This window comes from Mirounga angustirostris, unplaced genomic scaffold (genome assembly GCF_029215605.1).
Source record: "Mirounga angustirostris isolate CCGP_5_RB_7025 unplaced genomic scaffold, mMirAng1.0.hap1 SCAF_10, whole genome shotgun sequence".
Lineage (NCBI taxonomy): Eukaryota > Metazoa > Chordata > Mammalia > Carnivora > Phocidae > Mirounga > Mirounga angustirostris.
In genome coordinates, this window is record NW_026991718.1 from 49,201,608 (window position 1) to 49,213,360 (window position 11,753).

Here is an 11,753-nt window from a genome sequence, read left to right on the forward strand (position 1 = left end):
CACGCTACTCTGGTCAATGTCAGAACAGAACAGCCTCATCTCCACTGCCCATTGTGAGGATGTGAAGAATATTAGGAAGGTTCCCCTGGATCACGGAAAGATTCCAATAATGTTTACAATGCAAATTAAATTTACAGTGAAAATTAAAATGTCACTGGGATGCCTCTTTGTGCTTACCAGTTGACTCTCATGCTGCTGTCTGGCTCCAAAATCGAAACAATTTTCTTAGAGGAACATTAGACATTATATAATTTTGAATGTTTGTACCTTTGACCTAGGGATTCCAGGCTTTGGAATCTAGCCTGTGGTTTTACTGTAGGTTCAGACTCTGGCACCAACATTTACTAGCCTTGTAAGCTTGGGCAAGTTTCTTGACCTTGGGCTGAAGCATGGGGGCCTCAATTTCCCCATCTATGAAGCAGAGATAATAATAGTACTCATCAAGTTGTGAGGATTAAATGGTGAGTGTATGTAAAACTCTCAATACCTGATTAATAGTGCCCACAGTCAGTGCTATACAAATGTTAACTAGCATACTTATCATTATTAGCCCCATCAGTGCACCAAGCACACATACAAAGCTGTGCACAGCCAGATTCTTTATATCATAGTGAAAAACAGGAAACTATAGAGTTAAAAGCTTATATACATGTACCTGATGGAATACCCTGGAGCAGTTGTTAACAACACTATAGACTAATCTGTATCATGAAGGGGAAAACAAAAACCATTCAAGGGATAACGTTGATTACAAGAGTATGTATAGTGTGACAACATTGGTATGAATGATGATGATGACCATAGTGCTATGGTTGAATAGATGAATGTTGAATGAAGAAAAATCTATAGGAATCAACTTGAAACTCTTTAAATGTATATATCTGGGTATAGAATTGGGAGAGATACTTTCATTTTAACATGTTTATCTTTTTCCAATGAGCCTATGTTACTTTGTGGGCATTAAAAAAATAATAAAGACAGAAACCATAAACCAATGACTGGCCAAAGGCAGGGAAGAGGGAGGGGACAGAGAAGGACCCTGACAGCGGGTCCCTTGCCTCAGGGACAGATGACCAGACTCCTTCTGTCCTCGTGGTCAGTGTAGCCTAAGGGGTGCTGCAGGGGCCTTGGGGAGGGGACATGTGTTCTGCAGAGGTGGTATTTGGAGGCAAAGTTCATCTCTGCTGCAGCCTCATTGGCCTTTTCCTTGTTAGTCTGATGGCTGGATCCTGCTCTGTCCCTGCTTTTAAATAAATCTTTTAGGAAGAGAAAAAGGGAGCCAGTGGAGAGGGAGGGTGAGGAGAGAAGAAAGGGGAGGAAGGAGGGAGAGAGGAGAGGCAGAGAGGAAAGGGAAGGGTGAGAGATGCTGTGTCCCCGCATCTCCATGGCCCCAGGAAGTGGGACGTGGAGCTGCTCCTCAGCTCTGTCAGGAGTCGCCATGGAGACTGAGTGCTGGCCTCTTCATGATTAATACTCTGAGGCAGCTGTCTTCTTGGAGTCTTTTTAAATATATACACTATTATTTGAACACAATGATATTTAGAGCAGAAAGATCAAGGTGGGGGGTGGAGGAGGGGGCAGTAGCATTACCAAAATGATGACAGGGGCTGGGCCCTTCCCAGAAGAGAGAAAAGGGAGGCTTACTCCTCTCCATCCCCCTCTTCTCCCTCCTCCCACCCTGGATCCAGAGCTTCCAGTCCTCCCCACTGCAGCATCAGCATCAGTGTCCCGAGGGCCTGCGCAGCACCTGGCACAGGGCTGTGCTCAATGAACATTTGATGAATGAATTTTTTCATTCATTAGTTCATTCAGTAATTGTTCCATGCTTGTCCAGAAGGTAAACTCTCCTTCCCCAGCCTTTTCCCATGGAAATCGGAAATTTCCTCTCACCTTCCCCAAGGCCACAGGCATGCGTGGACACACACACACACACTCCCACGACCACCACCAACTTCCACAATAATTCCCAAGGACCTTGCATGTGCTCCTTCTCAGCACATGTCTGATGTGACCCACAGTGTTTCTGTCCACGGCGGTCACTCCAGGGAACCCTTGCAGGGAAGGACACCAGCCAGATCAAACTTATACTTCCTACCCTCCTTGAAAAGCTGGAGGGAGATCCTCCATCTAGGCCATCCCAGAGTGAATCCTTTTGTAAAATGAATAATATTTTCCTAAATTATCTTGTGGAGTAGACTAGACTGGGCTTGCCTCTCAGTCCTACCACTGAATAGAAGTGTGGCCCTTACGGACACGTGGGTGGCTCAGTCATTAAGCGTCTGCCTTTGGCTCAGATCATGATCCCAGGGTCCTGGGATTGAGCCCCGCATGGGGCTCCCTGCTCAGCCAGGGAGCCTGCTTCTCGCTCTCTCTGCCTGCCACTCCCCCTGCTTGTGCTCTCTCTCTGTCAAATAAATAAATAAAACCTTAAAAAGAAAAAAAAGAAAAAACCAAATCTTTAAAAAAAAATGTGGCCTTGAGCAAGTTATTTAACCTTATCTAGTCTGTTTTTGTCATCTGTGAAATAGGTCTCCAATTCCTTATTCCATAGAGCTTTGGGATGATTAAATGGTAAGTTTGTAAAGTGCTCAAAGTGTGTGATTTTCCTTTTTTCCCTTCCAGTTTGTGTTTTTATATTTAAAGAATGAATTAAAATAGAACTCACAGGTCTAAGCTCCTCTTTCTTCCATCCCCTCCCAAAGACCTTTATTCTATCTTTTAGAGCTGTTAAAATTTAGGGGTAAGAGGGACTGAGCTGGGAAGGGCTACAAAATGCCCTTTCTCTTTATATTCCCTCCCCCTCCTCAAGGAACCAAATGCAGACGCAATTACCCTCCAGAGGTAACCATCCCACATGGGAGAGAGTGTGTAGTGTGTCCAGTGAAGGTGAATGGCTCAGAGATGGGGGTGTGGGTCAGCCCACACCCAGAGCACAAGCTGTGTTCCCCATTTCCTCTCCTACTCAGTCTTCCCTCTGCAGCTCTGCCCCCAGGCCTGGCCTATAACAAGAAGTTGGGGTGACTTGGACCCTCGTCTTAACACAGACCTAGCCCAACAGCCCTTGGCAGAGAGCAACAAAGGCCTGGGTACTTGCCAAAGGAGTAGGGGAATTATCTATGACTAAGAAGGAGGAGGAATGCTGTGGCAGAGGGAAGAACAGCAGAAGGGATGGGGAACCTGGGGCTGGCCAATCTGGCCCGACGGGGCAACATGGGGAGCCCTGGACACCAGCCTAGCCAAAGCCCTCCACTCCTCCTCCCTCCCAGGCAGCAAGATGCCAGAATGGATTTGAGACATGTGTGCCCTGCGTGTCTGGTGTGGGCTCACCTGGCCTCGGCAATGCATTTTGAGTACAATCAATCCCAAGTTCTGAATTAGAGTATAATGGAAATAGTGCTCTGTGTGCTTCATCCTTACAGACATGTGCTGGGTTTCTTCATTTCCTACATGTAAACATATGTGTAGAGAACACAGAATTATTATATCTGTGGCATTTGTTAGAACATGCTGCACATGCATGACTCTTGAAAAGTTTTGTATGATTTCCAGACATGGGGAGAAGATGAACAAAAGCGTATCAGCACAGGTTTTGCAGGTGATTATGTGATGACATATTCTGTGAACACACTTACAGGGTCATCGTAGGGTGGGGTTGGGACAGCTAGGGATGGAGATGGGTCTTAGGGTCCTGGTAGTCTCAAAACCAAAATCTACCTTCTGGCCTTTAGTAAGCACTTAAGGAATGAATACTGTGTGAATGAACACTGAGAAAATGAATGAATGAATTTTTGGATAATGGACACAGGGTAAAAGAACTGAGAATTTGGTGGGGTTGGGACATTCTTGGCACTCTCTCTAAAAGGAGAGTACCAGTGGGCAAGGGAGGCTGGGAGATACACTGCAAATCATGCTGTAGCCCATCACCCCTGAATGGCTTTGTTTCCATTCCTAGGAAAGCAGAGAAAGAAAAGGGAACCCCAGCTCTGCCCTCCCCACTTTCCAGCTCCCAAGAATTGATGCTCTTTGTAAAGAAAAACGTGCTATCCCATGTATTTATTTAATCCCCTAATTTTGTTCCAGAAAGGAGGCAAATGAGCTATAACACAAAATTAAACGGAAGATTTTTAAAGAGAATGAGAAAATAAGACAGAGTGAAAACCACAGAGGAAGAGAGATGAGATCAGGAGAGCAGGCAGTCTTCTTTGCTGGAACCGACTGACCTGCTGCAGCCAAGATTCACAGCCTCCTTAAGAAGAGGGATTTTTTTTCCTCATAAGAAGCCCAATTATTCCAGGTACTGATTCCAGGGAAATATATCCTGTGGATTCTCTGTGTGTTGCTGGGAACAATATCCTTAGAGTAAAAGCCATTTATATAAAGGCAGAAAGAAAGTCTACAGAAGCATCTCATACCCTGTAGGCGAGGGAGGAAGGAGCAGGAATTGGCCCCTACTTCTATGGAGGACAATTTGCCAGTTGCCTCTCAAAATTTTACATACCCTTGACAGAGAATTACACTCATTGGAATTTATCCCACAGATATATTCACATTTATAGAATTAAGAACGCTGACTACAACAACATTGGTAAAAACCAGAGGTTGGAAACTTTCTACATGCTCATGGATAGGGGACAAACTGACCTTCCTCACAGTGGAGTACTTTGTAGCCTTAGAAAAGAATGGCCCAGCTCTTTATGTTCAGACATGGAGCAATCTCTCAACTATTATAAATGGGAAAAAATTATATTGCAAGACAGAGTGTATGCTTGCATATGCATTATTTTTCTGAAAGAATACACAAGAAACTTAGATGTTGCTACCTCAAGACGTAGATGGGTAGGAAAAAGAAACTTACTTTTCGGTTTAGAATATACCCTTCTGTACTGACTTTTTCTCTCATCAGTAGCAAACGTTATGGTCCTTTTTTATTGAATTAAGTTATTTTTCCTGGAACAACTAGAGAAAAAAAACTATCAAGAAAATGAAAAAACAAAAACAAAACACAAGTGGGAGCAAATAGTGAATAATGGCAAGAATCTCTGTAGTTTACTGTGTGCTCATGCATAGAATTTAATATGCGCTAACCCAATTACTCTTTACGGTAAACTTATGAAGTTAGATATACATGGCTCCATTTCACAGGTGAGGAAATTGACCAGGGAGATTAAGTGACACAGGTAGTAAGTGGCCCAGAGCAGATTCAAATCCCTAACTGTGGACTCCCAATGCCCACGGGGCTTTTCCTCGCCGACCGCGGGCCTCTGCCTGCAGGCGGGAAGGGCGCTAACCTAACGCCCGGCCCCACGCAGCGGAGCACCCCAGCCAGGCGCACCGGCGGCCCCGGCGCGCACGGGGTTCCACGCTAGGGAGCGCGCGCGCACGCAGCGGCGCGGGCCCGGCGGCGGCGGCGGCGGCGACGTCACAGCCCGAGCTTTCCTTTTCGGGAGTCCCCGGCACACATCCTGTGTCCATGTTTGGGCATTTACGTCACGGCGGCAGGGCCGGGGCCTCCCGAAATGGCAGTGGCCCGGGGAGTCGGAAGCCCGGAGCCAGCGCGACCGCTGCTATATAAGTGGGGGGGCCGCGGAGCGGGGGAGCCCGGCTGCGCTTTGGAGAAGCGAGGAGCCGCCGCCCGAGGCCGGTCCCGGCGAGCAAGGGCGCCTCGGCCCCCGGACCCATTTCCCAGAGGTGAGCGCCTGGAGCCAGGAGCCCGGGTGCTTGGGTCTGTGAGGCGCAGGGCACCCCAACTGCTGGCCTCCCCGTCACCCGCTCGCAGCCAAGCTCAGCGGGCGAGGCCCCCGGCGCCCCGCAGCCGCCGCCGCGCCATGCTCCACCTTAGCGAGTTTTCCGGCCCCGACGCGCTCCTGGTCAAGTCCACCGAGGGCTGTTGCGCGGAACCCAGCACCGAATTGTCCCGGCTGCCCGGCAGGGACGCGCCGGCTACTGCCGGCTACCCTGGAGGTAAGGAGAGCGGCCGAGGGTGCTCAGACGGCAGCGCAGCGCGGGGGCGCATGGTGCCTGAGAACAGGCAGGGACTGGGACTATAGAGCTGTGGGGGTAGGGGTGGTAGGAGGCTCTGGGGTCCTGGGGTGCGCACCCGCATCCCCAGCCCCACTGTGCCGCCAGCGCCTCCGCAGGAACCTGTGGGTTTATCAGGGCGTCCTTTTGCCTGTGCACGTGTGTTTTGCGTGTGCATGTTTGTGTGTGTGTCTTGGGGCGTATGCGGGCTCCGGCTGGATCAGAATGTGCAAAAGGCACCTTTTATGTGTCAGTGCGTCCCAAGGGTTTCGTGGGTAGGGGCTTGCAGACTCCGAGGCGCGCCCTTTGATGTGCCCGGAGCTGATTCCTGCTCCCTCCTCAGCAGGCGACTTCTTGAGCTGGGCTTTGAGCAGCTGCGGCGCCGGGGGGGACTTAGCCGATTCCTGCTTCCTGGAGGGGCCTGCACCCACGCCCCCTCCTGGCCTCAGCTACAGCGGTAGCTTCTTCATCCAAGCAGTACCCGAACACCCGCACGACCCGGAGGCACTCTTCAACCTCATGTCGGGCATCCTGGGTCTGGCACCTTTCCCCGGCCCTGAGGCGGCAGCATCCCGGTCTCCGCTGGACGCCTCTTTTCCCGCAGGCCCCGACGCCTTGCTGCCGGGTCCACCGGACCTTTACTCCCCGGATCTGGGCGCTGCCGCCTTCCCAGACGCGTTCTGGGAGGTCTCACCCTCGGCAGGCGCCCCCTCACAGTGCCTGTATGAGCCTCAGCTCTCCCCGCCCGACGTCAAGCCAGGCCTCCGGGCGCCTCCGGCCTCTCCCGCGCTGGACACTGCCTCGGCCTTCAAAGGCCCCTACGCTTCCTGGGAGCTGCTCTCAGCTGGAGCCCCAGGGAGCTGTGGGTCACAGGGAGGTTACCAGGCCGCCCCCGACGCCCGTTTCCCCTCGATGGGGGCCAAGATTGAAGACCTGCTGTCCATCAGCTGCCCAGCGGAGCTGCCGGCCGGTCCCGCCAACAGACTCTACCCCACGGGGTCTTACGACGCTTTCCCGTTGGCCGCAGGTGACTTAGGGGAGGTGGCCGAGGGCCTCCCGGGTCTCCTGACCCCTCCTAGTGGGGATGGGGGGAGTAGCGGCGACGGCGGAGAGTTTCTGGCCGGTACTCAGGCTCAGCTTTCTCCCCTGGGTCTCCGCAGCACCGCGGCGGACTTCCCGAAACCTCTGGTGGCAGACATCCCTGGGAGCAGTGGCGTGCCTGAGCCTCCCGGGCCACCGCCGCCGGCCCCATTCCCCCCCACCAAGGCGCGGCGCAAGGGGCGCCGGGGCGGCAAGTGCAGCGCGCGTTGCTTCTGCCCGCGGCCGCACGCCAAGGCCTTTGCTTGCCCAGTGGAGAGCTGTGTGCGCAGCTTTGCGCGCTCCGACGAGCTCAACCGCCACCTGCGCATCCACACGGGCCACAAGCCCTTCCAGTGCCGCATCTGCCTCCGCAACTTCAGCCGAAGCGACCACCTTACCACACACGTGCGCACTCACACGGGTGAGAAACCCTTTGCCTGCGACGTGTGCGGCCGCCGCTTCGCGCGCAGTGATGAGAAGAAAAGGCACAGCAAGGTGCACCTCAAGCAGAAGGCGCGCGCCGAGGAGCGGCTCAAGGGCCTTGGCTTTTACTCTTTGGGCCTCTCTTTCGCCGCCCTGTGAGAGGGAGATGCGTTTGTAGATTGAGGCGCCGCCGCCCGGCACGAAAGAGGCGACCTGGCCCGCCCCCCCACCCCCCTTTCCGGCACGTCCCGGGGCCGGCCTCTGGTCCCGCTTCCAGTTCCCTTGAAGTGCCCGCCGTTCACGCCTCGTTCAGCACCAGCTCCGTGGACAGCTCCTGCGGTTCCCGGAGCTGACTCCCGCGTCAGCCGCGCTTTGAGGGAAGTCCTCTCAGGCCACCCACTGAGTAGGCCCTTCCTTGGGACTCAAGATAGTCTTTTGTAACTGGCTTGGCGCACGCCCCACGCCCCTCATTAGACCCTCCCCCAGAGGCAGGCTGGGGCAGCGCCGAGCCGGTCTCGCGCGGGATTTTGTACAGCAATGTCGTTTCCAGCAGCCATTGGATGTATCGTTTTGCTTTGGGGTTATTTCCTTTTGTTGTTGTTAATTTTTGTAAAGCAGACGCTACTCTCGAGCAGTTGACAAAACTGTTTATTTTTGCAATTAAAATTATTGTGCTAAAAGCTTACTGAATCTGCCATCTAAGCTTCTGACCCATTCCCCCCAACCACTCCCCCAGGGGAATATGTGCCAGAAGAAATCACTACGCAGATACTGTCAGGCACTGTGGCACATAGTAGACGTTCAATAAATATGTACTGAATTAACCAATGCATTTAATCACAACTGACCTAAAAGCTCAAAGTGTTTCTGAAACTGTTAAACATTGGGCATATATTATCCTTAATCCTCACAATCCTAAATAGCAGTGTATATTCCATTTCCAAAGATGAGGAAGCAAAATAGGTAACTTGTTGGATAACCTGGCTAGGAACAGACAAGGTCAAACTCAGATCTGTCTGGCTCCAAAGCCAGTACTCTTTTACCAACCCCAGAATGTTGGCACCTCAGCTTAATAGCACTGTTTGGAAAGGCTTCCTATCAAGAAGTGAAATAGGTTCGGCAACTAGAGGGAGCCCCAGGCAGTAGCCATGGCAATAGAAGACTGCAGTATGGCAGTGTTGTTTGTGGAACACCCAGAGTATTGGGTATCACAGAGGCTCCAGCCAGTGCCCATGCATCTTTATGAGAAGCACAAGCTGTCATGGCCAAATGGGACTCAACATTCAGCTAGACCATGGATGGGCAGAGCCAAGCCATGCAAGGTGCTTGCCAGATTCTCACAGTCATGTTAGTTGCCCACAAAGGATCTTGTTCAGATGGCAGCAGCCCATTTACCATCTAGCCATGCACCTGCCACAGTCGCTTTTCCCTAGCTCTCCTTCCAGGTGAACCCTTCATGGCTTGGGGAGGGGGTTTGGAGCTAGAAGGGAAGAAGGCATGATCTTGGGATGGGGAAGATGGGGAATGGATGCAACTTGGTCCCCCTTTACTCCCTGAACTCCCAACTCAAAAGCTTTTCTGGCCACCTTGAGCAGACTCAAGCCGACTGCTGTGCACCCTATCTCTCTCCTCCCCAGTAACTTCTCTCTGCTAAGGAAAGGATAGGACCTGTCTGCAGGCTTCATTCTTTTCGCTTTCAGGCTGAGCTGTTCTTGAGCTAAAAGTGCCTTACAGCCTTATGATGCCAGATCAACCTGGCTTCTGATCCTTTGGCCTCTTTGTTCCTTCACTGTCAGACAGGCTCACCCTCCACCCCACAGTCCGATTGACCAGAGACAAAATTATCAAGTCAGAGAATTCCACCCATTTCTCTCCCCAGGTGTTAAGTGCTTTCATGTGATTGAGTATCTTCTATCTAATAAACCAATTTGTGGTAAAGGACTCCACATTACCTCTTCTAGAAGAGTTAACATTTTCAGAGTAGCCTGCAGAGGGCAATGTTTAACCCTGTAAAGAGGCTCAAATAATGGGCCATCAGGCATAATAGGTAAGCAGTAGATTCACAGAGACACAAGATAATGATGATTTTCATTAGCTTACTATTTAAATGACCACACCTTTCATTTATAGGCATGAACCACCTGACTTCACTTTCCATGCAGAGTAGGATAAGAAAGAGCACAAAGGCCCAGATTTCGAGCAACTGGTTGCAAACCATACATCCTAAGCAAAGAAGGAAGGGCAGACAGGCTGTGGGTAGGTGGTGTATAACCATGTCACCCTTACCCCCTTTAACATCATTCTATCAAGTACTGTCAGCTCTATCGTGCCCCATCTTGTCCTCACACACACACCTCGGCCTAAATATCACAGACGGGAAAATTGAACAGAAGTGACTTAGTCATGGTGTTGGTGCCAGAGCCCAGCCTAGTTCTAGAACTCACAGCTGAAAAGTCCCTCGTAGTACTCCCACAGGAAATTGTTCCATTTACTGGAGCTTCCCCTAGGGATTGTGAGGGAAGAGAATGTTAGGCCAGAGATGGAAAGAATTTAAAGCAAATAATCAGAAAATCTACCCAAACCCAAGACCCACGCAGAATCAGGGACAAAGAGAGAGCTCCTTCCTTCCTTGCTCCTCTTTTTCATCTGGCCCTCAAAATGGGGGTGTTTTCCCAGACATGGTTCCTAGCTCTCACCTTCCCTATTTCAACACTCTTCTTGGAAAGCACATTCATTTCCAGGCCTTTAGCGATCACTGCTGCATAAATGACTTCTAAGCCAGCCAGCCCGAGTATCTGCCCCAGCTGTAGCTCCTTCCTTGGTCAGATAAATGAACACCTCCATATGGGTGTCTCACTGCCATATAAAATACCATCTGTCTAAAACCGTATCATTCTTCTATATGCTCAATTTCTGCTAATGATGACTGTCATTTGTTTGGGCCCCTAGACTCACCTAAATAACTTACAGTTCTGTGGGATTCACCCTTGACCCTTCCTTCCCCTATATCCAGGCTTCACTCAGAACGGTTGGATCTTACTGAAGTTCTTCAGGATCTTATCTACTCTCATCTATGGTACATTGTTTCCTTTTATGTATTGTAATTTTTAGCCTGTGAGCTCAACTTCAGTGGGGGTTTACCTGGGCAATAATACTCTATGGCCTGGGTTGAGGGTATGTTTTTCCTGAGCAGTGTTGTTTGCTTGTGCCGTGCATCTGAAGAGTACCAACTAATGGAGATCATTCTCCATGTTAATTTCTTTTTTTTTTTTTTAAAGATTTATTTATTCATTTGAGAGAGCGAGAATGAGAGAGAGTACATGAGAGGGAGGAGGGTCAGAGGGAGAAGCAGGCTCCTCGCTGAGCAGGGAGCCCGATGCGGGACTCGATCCCGGGACTCCAGGATCATGACCTGAGCCGAAGGCAGTCGCTTAACCAACTGAGCCACCCAGGCGCCCCCTCCATGTTAATTTCTTAACCTGGGTTTCTTGTATCATGTAGTTCAAACTCTAACTCATATAGTTATACATTCTCGAGGGAACTCACCCAACCAGGGCCCAGGTCAACACAGACAAGCAATAAGCCTCCCTCCCCATACCTCCTGGGGTTAGTCACAGCACATCCCATGCTTACGTTTCTTGGTCTCCCAGTTCTATGCCCAGTTTTGGCCCATATAGATTTTCTTTCCTTTTTTTTTTTTTTAAGATTTTATTTATTTATTGACCGAGAGAGAGAGAGACAGTGAGAGAGGGAACACAAGCAGGGGGAGCGGGAGAGGGAGAAGCAGGCTTCCAACTGAGCAGGGAGCCCGATGCGGGGCTCGATCCCCGGACCCTGGGATCATGACCTGAGCTGAAGGCAGATAGATGCTTAACGACTGAGCCACCGAGGTGCCCCAGATTTTCTTTCCTTTATTGCATTTTTGGTTAAGCATTTCAGAGGTCTGTTACATTTTGTGAATCAGTGCACATATTCTGTAGCAGGAGGGTCTTTGGTTTATCTATTCCATAATACTAATTAAAAATGAAGCCAGAACGGGGTGCTTGGGTGGCTCAGTCGGTTAAGCATCTGCCTTAGGCTCACGTCATGATCCCGGGGTCCTGGGATCGAGCCCTGCATTGGGCTCCCTGCTCAGCGGGAAGCCCGCTTCTCCCTCTTCCATTCCCCCTGTTTGTGTTCTCTCTCTCGCTGTGTCTCTCTCGGTCAAATAAATAAATAAAATCTTAAAAAAA

The 11,753-nt window shown here is 50.5% G+C and overlaps 1 protein-coding gene across 2 annotated transcripts; it reads left to right on the forward strand.

The window, feature by feature from the left end:
• Positions 1-5,583: 5,583 nt before the first annotated feature.
• Positions 5,584-9,580, forward strand: EGR4 (early growth response 4). 2 transcript variants are annotated; one of them, XM_045883757.2, is made up of 2 exons: positions 5,584-5,961; positions 6,362-9,580. In XM_045883757.2, the coding sequence occupies exons 1-2, from the start codon at positions 5,826-5,828 to the stop codon at positions 7,678-7,680; spliced, it is 1,455 nt and encodes a 484-aa protein (XP_045739713.1). In that variant the 5' UTR covers positions 5,584-5,825; the 3' UTR covers positions 7,681-9,580. The 2 variants fall into 2 exon arrangements, with proteins under 2 accessions (XP_045739713.1, XP_045739714.1); XM_045883758.2 differs by having other exon boundaries at positions 5,753-5,961; positions 6,365-9,580.
• The last annotated feature ends 2,173 nt before the right edge of the window (positions 9,581-11,753 follow it).